Source organism: Periophthalmus magnuspinnatus, chromosome 16 (genome assembly GCF_009829125.3).
Source record: "Periophthalmus magnuspinnatus isolate fPerMag1 chromosome 16, fPerMag1.2.pri, whole genome shotgun sequence".
Taxonomy (NCBI): Eukaryota; Metazoa; Chordata; class Actinopteri; order Gobiiformes; family Gobiidae; genus Periophthalmus; species Periophthalmus magnuspinnatus.
The window spans coordinates 21,498,689-21,514,700 of NC_047141.1; the positions used below are offsets into that span (position 1 = coordinate 21,498,689).

Below are 16,012 nucleotides of genomic sequence, written 5' to 3' on the forward strand. Positions count from 1 at the left end.
GTATGGCTCTGGGTGTGTTGCTGGTGTGAATATCTCTGCAGTTTCTTTAAGATAAATCCAAGAAACCCCAACTTTTTTATTACTGTCACATTATTACTGTTGCTATTTGTGGATTTATAAAAGATTCAAATCCAAAAAATCTAGCTTTTAGTGGTGTCATTAAACAGCCAACCAGAATGTTTACAAACCGAAGTATCATCAATACTGTCCCTGTGCCAAGGTTTATGACTATCCTTTTTTGCCTTTTAAGTTACAGTTATATTTATAGTGCCATCGTAAATCCGTTTTGGACCAAGTTTCCACTGCTGTGATGTTTTGAATTTTCTTTATTTATTTATTTTTTTTTTTTTTAGGTTTGGTTTAGTCCTATTTTGAATCGAATGCAGACCCTGAGTAGACTTGGTGAATAAGGTCTGGTTGAGTACCTGTGTTATATTTTCTTTTTCCATTAGATGCAAATAAAATAAGGCATATTTGGGCCAATGTTCTGATTCAAATTTCATCCAATTCACTTAAAATACTTGCATCGCTCTAGTGCATGTTGTGACCTGCAGGAATTATACCCCACCTGCCTCCACGCTGTACAACTAATCATTAAAAAGGATAAAAAAATAAAAAAACATAAATGCTCTGTATCTCTTTGTTGGCTCTTTAAATGTGATGCTTGGAGCGTATTGGCATTTGCATCAGCGTATTGACCGGTTCTCCTTTGTGCGGCTTTTTGTTTGTGGACAGGTGGGCAGCAGAGTGGACTTTCAGTGCCAACAAGGACACCTACTGCAGGGCTCCACCACACGCCTCTGTTTGGCCGATCTCACCTGGAGCGGCACTCAGCCTACCTGCAGCCGTGAGTACAGAATAGAAACATGTTTACTCACTGTTTCATCATTATATCCCCTCTCTGTTTTGCTTGCCCTCCCGCTAGCTATTTTTGCTAGCATCCTGTATACCTCCTTTATTCTACCCATCTCTATAGACCCTCTCTTTAGCGACATGTGTAGAATAGATGCGCGCACAGCTTTGTACCAATATAAACGTTAATTCTGTTGAATTCTTTTCAATGAAGCAGCAAAATGAACCTATATGTTTTGACGCACAAATATTTGTTTGTATACTTCTTACATTTGCTACTATTAAGAGTCAGTACATTAACATTCACTTCTTAAACTGTAGCCCACTATCTGTTTAGCATGATTTGGCCAGTTTAACGTTAAATTTAAGAAATGTTTTATCACCTGGTCAAGAATTTATGCTTATTTTGCTGCTACTTTCTAAAGCTATCTCCCTTTTAAAAATGGAGCCAGTGTATAGAACAGTACCAGCCTTTAGAATGCATGAGTTCTGTTTACAATCACTGAAATGGTCTGTTCATTTCTATTTTATATTAATCCACTCATTCCTTGGATAACCTTTAACCTGCACTAAATTACAGCTCTCACCTCAATTGGTCTGTCACTTACACTTGCAGCGATTACAGTCATTTAGTTTTGAAGTGCTCAAATACCCAGCCCACATAAAACTAGGACAAACTTGCAGGAGCAGTTCAGGGATGCCAAGTGCTGCTTTGAACTGTCTGAAAGAGTGCATTGTACAACGTTTTTTTAGCTCCAGGATGTTTCAGGGGAACTATAGAATACGTTTAATCACACTGTAGGGCTCTGCAAGCTTGAAATCACTGAACAAATATCTATATACTATGTTTACTGTGCTCTTTGTAAATGTGAATTTAACCCATTGGTTGTGCTTCAACAGTAAAAGTGTTATATGGTAATTTACACAATTTACATAGGCCTATACGCTAATCATAAAAAATGCAGTTATAATACTCACTATTCATGATCAGTGATGAAAAATTTGCACTGTTGCCATAGCAATTAACAATTCCAAACTAAATACCAAATATCTTTGGATTGGTGAAACGTCCTCAAAATGGTGCCTATAAACAAGAAGCTGAAATATATGTATACTTGGTAGGTAGGTAAATTGTCAAACTGGCCTGACCATGTGTTCCACATTATTTGTATGGACTTAATGGACTTAGTCCGACATAGCATGCTTTCCACAGCTTTGGTAATTGAGCTGTTAATGTACGCACTCCAATGGAGACATGAGTTAACATACCAAACACTAGGTCAAACAGGATCATGTATGTCTCATGCATTGCTTCTACAATAATCCACAAAATAATAATTACAAAAGATAAACCTTAACCTTTCAAATTGCATTTCCTTCCAGTCACCTTTAAAATTTAAAATGAGTTCCCAAAAGGTCTTTGGTGTATTGCTGTAATGCATAATAATATGGCCTGCATTGTGGTAGAAATAGTTAAGATTCAGTTGATGTATCAGGCCTTGAGCTGTGGCGCTTTTTTCATAATGCTGATGGGAAAAATCTAAGGCTAACAGGTCAAAAGCTTTTCCAAATCCATTATGTATCAACAAATCAAACACTATTGTTAACCAGTTTAATCATTTAACCTCTATGTTTTCATGTTTTTGGGTTCATACATTTCCCCCATGAAATATCACAACTTCACTTGAGAATTAATGGATCACCTACAGGCTGCACATGTTTATTCTGTAGAGTAGACAGTAATGTGGCTATATGTTTGGGTTTGGCCCTCAAGCATTTCCATTTTGTTCAATATGTTACTTTTTATCACCAAAATAAAGTGAACAGGTGTTTTCCTGGAGGTCATTTGACTGTTCTGCTGAAAAAAAATGCTGAAGAGTACATTTGTAAAATTCTTACAGGTGCAGAAAAAGAGGCCACTTCAGCTGTGTTTGCCATGCACTATGTAATGTATGTGTAACTAAGAATAACTTAAATTTTACATAAACTGAATGCAATACATTTTAGTGTTTTTTTTCTATTATACTTGCCTGCATTAATTTAGTACCCTAAAATAATTTAGTACCCTAAAATAAACACAAAGTTCATATCCAGTCAAATCTTGTCCGTAAAAGTTGCAGAGGTGTGAAAGTGCCCTTGGTGCATTTAATATTCCAGTATGCACGCAAGACCTCATAAGATTAGATACATATTTTATTGATCTCAACGGAAATTTAGGTTCCAGCAACAGCATCACACAATTTACAAGGAGGACGCAGCATGCAATTTAAGTAACAAGCAAAGCAAAGTGGTAGTGTTGATGATGACAGTGTATACAGTGAAAGTCATAATGCGACAGTGCAATAGTAATGGTGTTTTTGTAATAGTACTAATATTAATGCCTTACACAGGGTTCCCTTGATCTTCAGGTTGTGGGGACCACTGCTCTAACCACTGAGCTGCTGTCGACACATTGGCACAATAACCATAAAAGGATTTTGATGAAGGGACTCTTGGTTCATACCTGAATTGTCTCTACAAAGAAATTGTGTGTGTGTGTGTGCGTGTGCGTGTGTGTGTGTGTGGGGGGGGGGGGGGGGTGTGTGTGTGTGTGTGTGTGGGGGGGTGTGTGTGTGTGTGTGTGCTTTTTATTCAATAAATCAGGCCCATGAAATGTATAAAACAGCTTTTAGAGACACTGCATTTTGTGGCCTAGAAAAATGGACTGTCAGCAGCCAGTGTATCATTATACTTTACTCACCTTATTGACAGTGTCCAGTGTGCACCCACCAGCACGGTGCTTATATTGTGCTTATGTATATGTTTAAGCACAAGTGCTTTTGTCTGTCTCTGACACCAGCGACCCTTGGTCAAACAGCCCTATAAATCCTCTAAAATACCTTTCTCTATGATTAAATGCTCTTTTGTTATTGTGAACCCACTTAACTGGATTTAGACACAGGCCTACCTCTTGTATCACTTGCTGAGGAAACATATCGACACAATAGAGATTAAATGTTCATAAGTCAAAATGCGATATTATTGGAGTTTAATCTTGTTTAGATCATCCAGTTATATATATATATATCCAGTCATATCTGTTTTATGAGACTCTGAACCCAGTGCTCCACAGTTAGGCTGCGTTTAGTTTTATTCACACATGTTTAAAACACAAATTCTGCATAGATATATAGATATATAGATTATATAGGCTCTATTCCACCTATTCATGTTTTTTCATTGTGTTTTTAAACTCTGTACACGTTCACTAGAATCTTTTGGATAATTTCAGCCCTTGAATTGCTCATCTCTACTCAACTAAAAGGTAGCTTTTAACTTGAAAACTAGTGCTTCATGACATCACAAGAACTTTCTGAGCATCAGACAGATTAATAATGCAGGATTACTCAAACAACTCTGGTTATGTTTTTGACGAGGTAACAACATTACAATAACAAGAGTCAATTGTGCAGAAAATAGAACCTTTAAAAACAATATTTTTAGTGTGTGCAGAGTCACGTCTCCACAGACCTGACAAGTAACTTGGCCTGGTGGTGTCACCTGCTATTTTAATATGCAGTTTGTGCATTAATGCATAAAAACATTTGACCTTATTCCCCTGTTTACAGCCCATTTTAATTTCCTTATTTGTACTGTTGTGCTGTTGTGTTGCTGGCCATTCCCTTTGGCTGCAACATAAATCAATCAGAGCTGCTGCCTCTATCTGCTGCTGCTGTCTTTGTTCCTAACCAGGCCTCTCTGTCTCTATCAGGGCTTTGAACTAAGAGCATTACATGTAGCGGTGTGACACAAAAGTGAAAATGTCTTTGTCGGGGCCCCTTGAAATCTCAGAAGAAAAAAAGTCCTTCTTGATGTGTAAATAAACATGGCAGCCGAATTTGATGAGGGATAAGACGTGGCTTTGATAAGACAATTCACGGGGATTGTAAGTGTCGTCAGTAGTCACGCTCCACAGACGCTACAACCAGCTCTGGACATGTGCAGACAGTTTGTCATCTTAAATGGGTTACACACGCTTGTGCTTAGACAGCTAGAAGAGAGATTTATTTAATATTTAGAAACTTATTTATAGATTAGGCAAGATCGATCTGTCAGGGAGCTGAAAAATGTTGAGTGGCTTTTGCAGTTAACCAAAAACTTGTCCATTAATCTCTAAGGGGGAGGGCTAAATCACATTGCACTCTCACTACCCAAAAGTAAAGATATCCTTCATTCGCACCTTCTTGGCATTGCCTTATATGTCAGATTTGTCAGAATTGTTACCAGAAATCCAAGAGAAATACGTAACACTCTAACATTTTTCTGCGTTTGCCTCAAAATAGTTTTTTGTTTTATCTACGCTGGTATCGGTAATTCTGTATTCTGTGGAGATGCTCTTGCCCTGTGAGGTGAAAAGGCTTAGCTTCATATCTTAAAGGTGCTTTACTTTATTTGTACTGTCTCAAAAAGTGAAAAACACAATGAATTCATTTTAAAGCAGTCCAGTTATTCCTCTTTTCTTAAGCATTCCTAGCATCCTAATTATTTACTGTGATAATTATAAGCGGGTTTCACAATTTTTGGAGACCAGAGCACTACTTCCTGGTCCTTGGATGATAAAAACGCTTTATAATTCAATGCAGGCAGTACACAGCAGTCTCATTTTGACCCCAAGAGCTGCTTTTACAATATATCTGTACTGGGGTAAGACATATTTTTCTTTATTACATTGGGGGGAAAAGCAAGTATCGCCCCTTTAACGTCCAACCTCGGTCTTTCTCCAAAATTTTTTGCATGTTTCCAAAGTACATAAATCCTTACCAAACTATAGCTCTGATAATTTACTGCACTGGTGATTTGAAATCCCACTGCCAGACAGAGCAGTTTGTCTTCTAGGTCAGAAACATGCTAAAAATGTCAAGACAGGTGTAGAATTATTAGCACTAGCACAAGTTTTAGGTTTGATCCTGGCGTTGTGTTGCCCCTAATGTCATTAAGACTCCATGAAGAACCAATTTACTTTTGACTCACTTGCAGCTGTCTCCCATTTGACGGCTGGCAACACATTCTCTCTCTGAAAAGATGCAGAATAATTTTGCCAGTTCACATTTTTGTCGACGACTCTGCGTTGGAATATTTCTCAGTCCTTGGTGCCTTCCTGGTGCAGACTCATTTGCATAGATTTTGTTTAGTGCAGCTCTTGTTTATTTTTGTTGATGAAGGTATTTCCACTCAGTTTGGTGAAGAAATTAAACTGTTAGATATGGATTAAAAAGGATATATTTTGGCAAAGAAAAACACCATTTACCAACCTCCTGTAGCTGCCAAAGTCTATAGCGTTTTGAAATGAACATACCTTAATCTTGCTAATTAAACATAATGACTAACTTCTATTTCAATTCTAAAAGGATCAAAGGCAAATCATTTAAAATGCATTTAGTGGCATAAACACAGCAATTAAAACCATATTAGATTACATTTGTAAATATGCATGATGCACAGTAAATCAGCATTTAATTTTTTATGAAACCTGTTTAGTTCCCTCTTACTTAAAATTCAGCCCTATTAGCTGAAAAACAACTTAAGTTAGTGCTGTCCTTGACTATTCCAAACTGCATCCAAAACAGTGAAAGTTTGAATTTAATTGACAGAAGCATGGTTCCACATCCTTATTTTGAACAGATTTAATCCCCTGGAAAACACGACCGTGTCTGAAAAACTGTTGGAATTATCAAAGTATGAATATTGTGATCTGACTGTGAAGAATGGAGACGCACTTGTGTGTGTGCTCTCACCACATCCTGCTGTTGTGCTTAATTATGGAAATTTGAGTTTCTTTCTTTCTTTTTTGTTTTATAACAATGAATATCAGACTTTCCATATTTGTAATTAGATACTATGTATTTGTAATACTTTTATTTATGTTTGTGTTATATGTTTTTCTCTATTTTAGTAGTTTTTATTGAATTACTTTTTGGCTTCTCGTATCTTTTTCTTTGATTAGTTAATATTGTAAGTGTTTATGTGGATGTGTGTGTGTGGATGTGCCTGCAATAACAAATGTGCCCTCTACTTGTCTCTCTCTCTCCCCTTTTCTCTCTCTCTCACCCTCTTCCTTTCTCTCCTTCTCTCTCTGTCTTGCTCTCTCCAGCTCACTCGTGCAAACAGCCCCGCAGTCCAGCTAACGCTGATGTGGTGGGTCTGGACCTGCCCTCTTACGGCTACACTCTGGTGTACACCTGTCAGCGCGGCTACTTCCTCTCAGGGGGATCGGAGCACCGTGTGTGCCGCTCTGATGGCAGCTGGACGGGCAAGGTGCCTGTCTGCAGAGGTACGTGGGCAACAAAGGTCTCCCAAGCAGCATGCCAGAGAGGGAGAGCTCTAAATAGGGTAGAAGTATGAAATAACTCCTCTATCCTGAGAAAAAGTATACGTTAGGTCAGAGCTTATATAGTGAATACATGTCCACTTTGACTTCTAGTTTTTGCTTTTGTGATTTGAATGATTATATGGTTGTTTATGATATTCTTTTTCCTGTGGGCACCTTGTGGCTGCTGTCCTTTTCTAAAACTCTCCCTCTGCTAAAAACGCCTACATATGACAACTAGTACGCAAAGGAGGAAAGAACTAGATTCTGAAGGCTAATTAACTTTTCAATAACTACAATATTTTACTGATATGTCTCAAAAATTCAAAGTATTACAAAATATAGTGATAGCAGTAGTAGTGCTTTTGTATGGGAAAACTATACCCCGACTGAGAACTTTCTGAGTAACTATGAATCAGTTGGTCAATATAGCTTTGTTTATCCCTAATGAGCACAATAAGCAGTAAAACACAAGAATACATAGGACAATTCAAACAAAGGTCTCAGTGAAATTTACTAAAAGGACTGGTCAGGGAAGATCATGATATGTCAGGGCTTTTTGAGTAAAGTAGCTGTCCTCAGGACAAAAGTGTCCCTCCTCTGCAACCCAAGCATCACAACCAACATTCAGTAATTTACTTATTTTTCAAATTTACTTAGAAACATAGCAAATTAGTTCCATACCAATCTTTTTATCATATCCTGATGTAAGATTTGGAACCTGAGAAAACTATGATTAAAATGAAACAGTTTAATTTCACCACATGTTATACAAACTGCCTTTGACATTCTATTATCGTGCCTATTGTAGTGTCCAATTAAAAGCTAATCAAATGCAGTTGTGGAGTTGTTTCCATGATATTGCCCTCTCTGTCTCTGAGCTAAGAGCCACAGTTAAACTTTGATATGTTAATGTTCCACACTTCACTCCAGCGGGATGTTTCAGTTGAGTCGTTTTTACTCCTCCGCCGTCCCCCCGCTGTTATGCAGTGCTGTGTAACGCTACGTTTCTGTGCCTTACATATTCATGTTGTATTTCAGCTGGCTCCAAATCATATGAGAAAACTGTCAAACCCATACCAGGAACACCAAGCCCCAAAATAAACGGTAGGTTGGAGAATCTGCATGAAACATTTAACCATTTATGCAAAAAAAATAAAAGAAATCTTGATTCTCATATTACCTTGTATTTCACAACGTTCTGGACTAAAAAACATTATGAACTGCCTTATCTGCATAGGATTGAACAAACATAAACATACATTTTATAGTCGTACATCTAGCCATACAAATAAGTAAGGCAATAAACCTCCGTTATACAATAATTGCAATATTGTAGTTGCATACAGGCGCTGTTATCGTGTCACTGTATGCCTAATTGATCTATGTCTTTGTCAATATGCTAACATAATTACATATGTTCAAACTAAATCTAAATGTTATATGAAGGTTACATACGTCAAAGCAGTAATATGTTGGATATAAGAAAGCCCACACAGCCACTCCATGCCTGATCTGTGTCTGGCCCCTCCTCCTGTGTGGTATTTGGTTTAGCAGCAGGATTAATAGCCATGACATTTGCTTTAGACATTTATGAACCCACAGCAAGTGCAATAGTTTTGGCTATTGCTTATTTTGCTGTCACATTTTTAGTGGTATTATATTTTTCGCTCTTTTAATTTTTTTTGTTTTGGCCTCATCCGCCTTGGATACTTTTGCACTAATGAGTGTCCCATCAAGGCTCTATTGGATTTTAGTTAACTTTAAAAATAAGTGGTGCAATGGATACAACTTTAAAATACAGTATGATTGATGAGTATTCCACTTGACAATAGAAAAATAGAGCTGTTGGTCATATGTTGCTTTTCTCTTCACTCTTGTCCAAGGACACAATTGTAGGTAGCAGAGATTCTACTGCCAAACATGTGGTCATATGATGGCCATGGTAAATGGTCTCATTTTTATATAGGGTTTTCAACCTTCAAGGCACTCAAAGCACTTTACCACTCACCCATTCACACACACATTCATTCACCAGTGTACACAGACAGTCAGTGGATCTGACCGCTCTACCAATGATGTGTTGAGAGCGGAATGCAATCTACCAACCTTCGGATTAGTGGACAAACACTATACTAGCTACTGTCACCCAGCCTTATAGATACTGGTCAACACTGCACGTATGACCTTACATAAAACAACCATATATAAACATGAAGCATTCAAACGTTAAAGGTGCACTATCTATGCAATGTTTTAGAGGGTCTGCAACCTGATTATCTCCTTGGAGACCTTATTGCTTTCTCTAGTATGTTCCAAAGTATAGCATTAGTGTTATTCAGCATTTATAACATATAGGTGTTTTTATAGCTAAAGAAATACCTTGAGAAATGTATTCTTATTAAGAGCAGACTGCCTCTCCACAGATCTGACCTGTAACTTGGTCTGGTCACTGTAGTGGTGTTACCTGCTTGTCTCCAAGGCAACACTTTAACAAACTCTCCATTAAAAAATGTACATAATGCACCTTTTAGTATAATGCTACTTGGTTAATAATTGCTTTGCACATCCTTAAAATACATGTTCATTGATGTGGCAGTGAGTGTAATATTGGCCATTAATTTTTTTTACAAGATTGTTAATGTGAGACTACCATATGTATTTTCTTTCATCCCTTGCAGTCCCTGATGATGTCTTTGCCCCTGATTTCGTGTGGAAGGGCTCCTATGATTACAAGAGTCAGAAACAGCCCCTGACTTTGACAGTCACCAGCTTTAATGCCTCAACAGGAAAAGTCAATGTAACTTTAAGTGACAATAGTGTGGAGTTTCTGCTCTCTGGTGAGTCATCTATAAATCATTGGACTGTTTCTTTGCACCTCTCTGTCATTTTCATTCATGTAGAGAATGCCTCATGTCAATCCGTCAATCTCTCAGAGCCATCTGAAACATGGCAGTGCAAATTAACTATTGGGTCCTAGACTGATGTATTGACAAGAGGTAATAATCTACATTATATTTGTCCCATTGTGACTTTTCCACAGTATAGACTTTAAGCATTAGAGTATGGTGATGCATTGGTATTTTAGTGTAGGCTTATATCCAGTCTTTTCAGTCTCAGTTACATATGACAAATGTGACCTTCAGTCTGTCCTGTCAGCCTTGATGACTACTTATAATCACATAGTCATGCGGCAAATGTGAGTGTAGTGTCTTGCCCAAAGACACATTGACAGTGTGTAATGGCGGTGGCAGAATACAAACATATTCTTTGTTTGGCATTCTTCTGTTGCAAAATTTAGCTGTCACATCTTTCTACAAAGTCCTCAACCAATTATTACTGTTATTAGTGATGACACATTTCCATTGTCAACCAGTTAGGTTTCTCTACAAGCCAATTGGATGTCCCATGCCTTGAATGCAATATCACCTGACTACCATCAACATAATAGTTCTGCCCATTTGTGGTTACTTTAGACCTGACTACAGACCTGTATTCTGTAGTTTCTAAAGTGATGTATGTGCACTCAGCAGTTCCCCTCCTTAGCTCGCCCTGTTTGGCTGCGCGTCCTCCCTGCTGCTTTCCATTTGTCTTTTTGTCCTGTTTATGGCGCAGCCTCATTGCTCAATCTCTTTATTCACATCATTTCTCTGTATGCCTCTCATTTTGTGTCATTTTCTACTTTGCAGGAGTGTACAAGCGCCAGGAGGCACGGTTAGCGCTGCTGCTCTACCAGATGAGAGCTCTGGCCCACAGCTCCTTGGGACGGATTACTGAAGAGACCTGGGCTATGGATGGATTTGTGAGTTGTACACAAGGAATTAAAGATGATCACTGAAAGAACTCACAAAAGTATTAGGCTTTAGTCATGGGTAATAGTCGCCAAAAATTGTAAACCTATTTTTAAACTATATAATAGTGCCATCAAAAGAAGATTTGGCCATTTTTCCACCAAAATAATTGTGGTGTATGTCGTACAATTATTATGTATATTTACACACTTCCAAAATTAGGTGCTACTGGGAAGGCTGCAAATGGTGGACCTGCTAAATATTCAAGGGAAAAGTGGAAATAAAAAAATACAACAACCCATTTAATGTGATATTTGTTCAGCTCAGAGCAATCTTGTGCCATTTTCAATTTGTATTATAAAAATACTTTTTTTTTTTGGTTGTAATAAGAAAAATACTCTGGTAATTTTGGTTGTGTGTTTGTGCAGTTAGTTTTGTTGTTAGAACTTCAATTCCATTAAGATGTCCCTCAGCAATACCCAAACTAATATTTCCCTATTATTATGACTCTGTTCATTTCATTTAGTCTGACAAAAGCCACACAGGCAAACAAATGGGTAATGATTTTCCACATGTGTTACTTATTTTTATATTACACTGGCTATAGACATCCATGTGAAGTCTCCTTGTTTTTCTGACTTTCTGAAATTTTGAACCAATCCCCAACGAGCGGACTGCTGAGTTATTGTGTTGGCGCTATTAGAATTATTTTGCTCAAATTAACTTCAAGCATCACTTAATAATAAACTGCACACCGCATGGTAACACACACTGGTGAGCTATTGATAGTGCTTGTAACTATGTGCTTCAAACACAAAAGCTTTGTGTCTGAGGCAAACACAGAGCTGGCTCTTGTGTTCAATACGGCATATGTAACTGGTAAAGTGTTGTGGTATACTTGATTTCTTTTTTTTGGTGCCAAAAACACACTTTTATATGCACTTGAATAAAAAGCCTTCAATTTTTCTGTGTTCCAGGTCTCAGCTGAGCCAGAGGGAGGCAGTTATGTTTTCCAAGGCTCTATACAGGGTAAAGACTACGGACAGTTCGGCCTGCAGCGGCTCGGTATGTCACCTTTTTATATTCACTTCATTTCATGTTTTTTGTTTGTGTTTTTGCTTTTTTTACTCCGCTGTACTGAGAATTATACTTAGATATATATACAAATATTAGTATTGTTAAGTTAAATTCCTGTAGCAAAAATGAAATGGATTGCATATAATTCTTCCATTTATATTTTATCTATGTCCTGACACAAATAAGATTGAAACTTAAATAAGTAGTTAAATAAAAACTAACTAGTACATCATAGTGTTTTTAAAATGATTCATGTTTTTATAAAAAATTGCAAATATGACATTTGGAAACGATAAAATTATGCTTCTCTTTGCTTCCCAGTGCATTTTTGAAAGACATTATCCCTTTGTTTCAGTCCATACATATATTATAAAAAAGTAATGAATAATTTACATTGGCAAAGCTTTTAAGTATTTGACTGAAAATAGATGAAAATTCTATGAAGGTTAAACTATACAAACTGCCATGGCTACAATACAGCTATGGTATTTCTTTATAGTGTCAAATGGTAAAATGTTTTAAATGGCTGTCTGTATAACTGTTGTTAGTTTGACATGTTCAGTAAATGTATGTTTTGAGTGGTTTTCTGATGTGTGAAGGACTTGAATTCATTTTGCGTGCTGTTGTGACCTAGATAGTCCTATCTCATTACCACGGCCATCTCCCTGACGTGCTAATCATTTGCTCTTTGGTCATTTACACTTGTCGTCTGTGTGAACTGTGTCCTGCTGCTCCCTGTCATAGCCTTCATCAACATCATCATCATCATCATTGTCACAGTTTGCATCACCATCAGCTCCAGCCAATGATACGTATGACTTTAGTTTCACCTTTTAATTGCACTGTCAACACAGAAACATTTTGATATTTTAATACTTGCCAAAAGAGTGGTGATGTGTTGTGGTCCAGCATATCAGCAGTAAAGTTTTTTGTTTGTTTGTTTGACCTTCCGTATCTCCCAATGCAACTTAATATTTTACTGTGTTATTGGCTATACATACATACATGCATTCATCCCTTCTTCTGTATTTGTAATAATGTGTTTTGTGCAGGTTTGAGTGTGAGGGAAAATGTGACACTCCCAGACCCTGAGTCCTCTGGCTCCAGTAACAGCAGCTCTGTGGCTGTGGCCATCCTCGTGCCTTTCTTCGCTCTCATCTTTGCAGGCCTTGGCTTTTATCTCTACAAACAGAGGTATGCATCATATCCACAAACTCCAACATTGCAAACTAAAAATAGACTCTTGTTGTTTTCTGTGTGAGTTAGGTCCTCCTTGAAAAAGCAAGAGGCATGCTTCCTCTCTCCCTGGTGAATGTTAAGAAAGTTTTAGAAACCTAGATTTGAGCTCATGTGAGGAGAGGCAGCTGAAGGAGAGGCAGTGGAGGGAGATCAGTGGTAGACTGTGGCCCACTTCCTCTGGCTGAATGTATGTCCCTCTCTGGATTCCTAAGCTCTATACAAGGCATCAAAGACTGATGAAATATCACACAGGCAGTTACTGTGCTCACTACATTGCACAATGCCATACGTCAGCCATTTGAAATCAGAGCAAAATGATTGAAATTCAGACAGTATAGTACAAATAAATATTCATACACTATGAATGCATATGGTCTATACACATCCTAGAGCTATTGTTGGGTTTTGAAGATTTAATGAGCCACACACAAATGCTGTTTATTGAATTGAAAGGAGAGTAATGAACACCTCTCTTTGTTTCTGCAGGAAAACTGACAAAGCGCAGTACACCGGCTGCTCAGTGCATGAGAACAACAACGGACAGGCCACCTTTGAAAACCCCATGTACAACACCAACACTAAGTCAACAGAGGGCAAAGTGGTCCGCTTCGACCCCAACCTCAACACCATTTGCACTATGGTGTGATGGACTCTACACAACTGTACATGCAAATACTGTATGTACATGTCTGAGAAGGCAGAATTGCTCAGAAATACAAAGCACATTTTCAGATTAAGGCAGTTACAAGGGTTCTTATCCAGATTAGAGTGAAATCTCCGCACATCTCAGTGGAGAAAGTGCTTTACACTCTGTGAGTGTTGGTGTGGGAGACAAAGCCTCTGGCATATAGATAAAATAGAGTATTTTATACTCTCTAGTACAAATATAGTGAGGCTTCTTGACAAAGCCAAATGGATAAATACAATGGAAAAACATCCCAAGACTTGGCCCCATGTCTTACATTCATAATAATGAGTTATTTTCTCTAATGGAGTGCAGAGTAGTTTTTGTGTGTTGACCAATATAATGTTCAGGGTCTATTTTTTAGCAGCAGATCTGTGAGCAGAAGAGGACAGTGCCAGTGATGAAGGCCATTTAAATGTATGGGCGTTTATACCTCCTAATTGGGCGTTACCTCCTGGTGTTGGAAAGTACAGCTGGGGATTTCATTTGTGAAGTGCAGGACAGTTTTTGGTTGCTGCTGCAAATGAGGGTTTTATTGTACCAGTGCAGATTGTTGACCACAGAACAGTGCATTTTCTGCCAATGAGCTATGCTCACCATTAGCGTTTATTATCAAGCTGTGTGCAATGATCTTTTTTATTTGACAGAAATGGTCCTGTTTAAATATGTGAGTTTAAATTGCTGACTGGCCTGTGGACTATATAGGCCCTGCACACTGTACTGTACATTTTAGGATAATGCTTCTGTGTAACGTCTTTCATTACTTCTTTGTTCACTTTTAAAATGGTTGCATAATCTCACACTAAACCAAATGATCTCCATCTTTAGCCAATGCCCCATCTCCCACAGTAAGAGACCAAACATCAGCATGTGACTTTCCTTGAAGTGTTTTTTTCTGATATTTTCGAATTAAAACACAGTGGTTGGAGGTTATATTGTTATTTAATCCTCCCTTTTGACCCATTCAAAGACTATCCACCATCTGCAGTTTACCACAAACTCATATTCCATTCTTTTGTGTATTCTTTTGGGAAACCTTGTTTGAATCGATAAAACCTTGCTCTCCACTCCTACTCTGAGATACACAGATAACTACTGGCAAATTTTATTCAAGTGCCATCTTTATTTTGATATTTACTCATCAGCTTCTTCCAACAAATGTACAGTAAACATGAAAAGTTTGCACACACATTTTGCAGAGTTATTATACTATCATTGATGGACCAGATTCAGCAGCACTCTCATTCTCTACATTGCAGTGCCTTGAATACTGTATGGGCATATGTTTTTACTGCATTCGTCAGCCACCACTTCATTGTAATTGATCCACATAGTCTGATCAGAAAGATGTAACATCTGCGGGTGCTGATTACATTCATATCTGCGCATGTTAGCAAAAAGTGAATATAGCACTGCTGCTATTGTTCCATGTCATTGGTTCTGGTCATTGCGGCAACATTTTGTACATTTATACAGTTTTGATACTTAATGGAATTCCTTTGGAAGATGTCTTGTGTTAAATATATGTAATATATTTTGCAAGTTCATATTTGTTACAAAGAGAAAAGCGCAATTGACATCTTTTGTTGTTCCACCCCAGCTCCAGAGTAGACTAGAAAGCTTCTAAATGTAACACACTTTTATTTGCCCATTGAAAACATGTAAATCAATGTACATAGGAAAAATGTTTTGTAAAGAGATATATTTTTTATGAAAATTAAAGACTTTGTAAGTTATTAAATATGTTGTGTAAAATTTCACATGTAAATGTCATGTAAAATCAAAAATGTTTTGTATTTTTTCTTTATCAGCAATGTATAAATCCTTAATTTATATATAAAATATAAAAATCATGAAGCTACATGTTGTTGTTCATTTTTGTCACACTTTAGGTTAAGCCCAGTGTTGGTGTGCTCTGGGTAGCTAAAATTGTACAGATTTTGCTTTAAATTAGTGACTAGATTAAATTTCTAAAATGTAGTTTCTGAATACAACTATAACATTATTACCATAATACTACGA

At 37.5% G+C, this 16,012-nt stretch overlaps 1 protein-coding gene across 1 annotated transcript in view; it reads left to right on the forward strand.

The window, feature by feature from the left end:
* Window positions 1-15,726, forward strand: part of LOC117383696 (CUB and sushi domain-containing protein 3-like) — a 185,091-nt gene extending 169,365 nt beyond the window's left edge. Inside the window, 8 exon segments of the mRNA XM_055228152.1 lie at window positions 736-847; window positions 6,983-7,162; window positions 8,240-8,305; window positions 9,880-10,038; window positions 10,888-11,000; window positions 11,967-12,054; window positions 13,119-13,260; window positions 13,792-15,726. Of these exon segments, the coding sequence (XP_055084127.1) occupies window positions 736-847; window positions 6,983-7,162; window positions 8,240-8,305; window positions 9,880-10,038; window positions 10,888-11,000; window positions 11,967-12,054; window positions 13,119-13,260; window positions 13,792-13,951 (1,020 nt within the window). The 3' untranslated portion in view covers window positions 13,952-15,726.
* The last annotated feature ends 286 nt before the right edge of the window (window positions 15,727-16,012 follow it).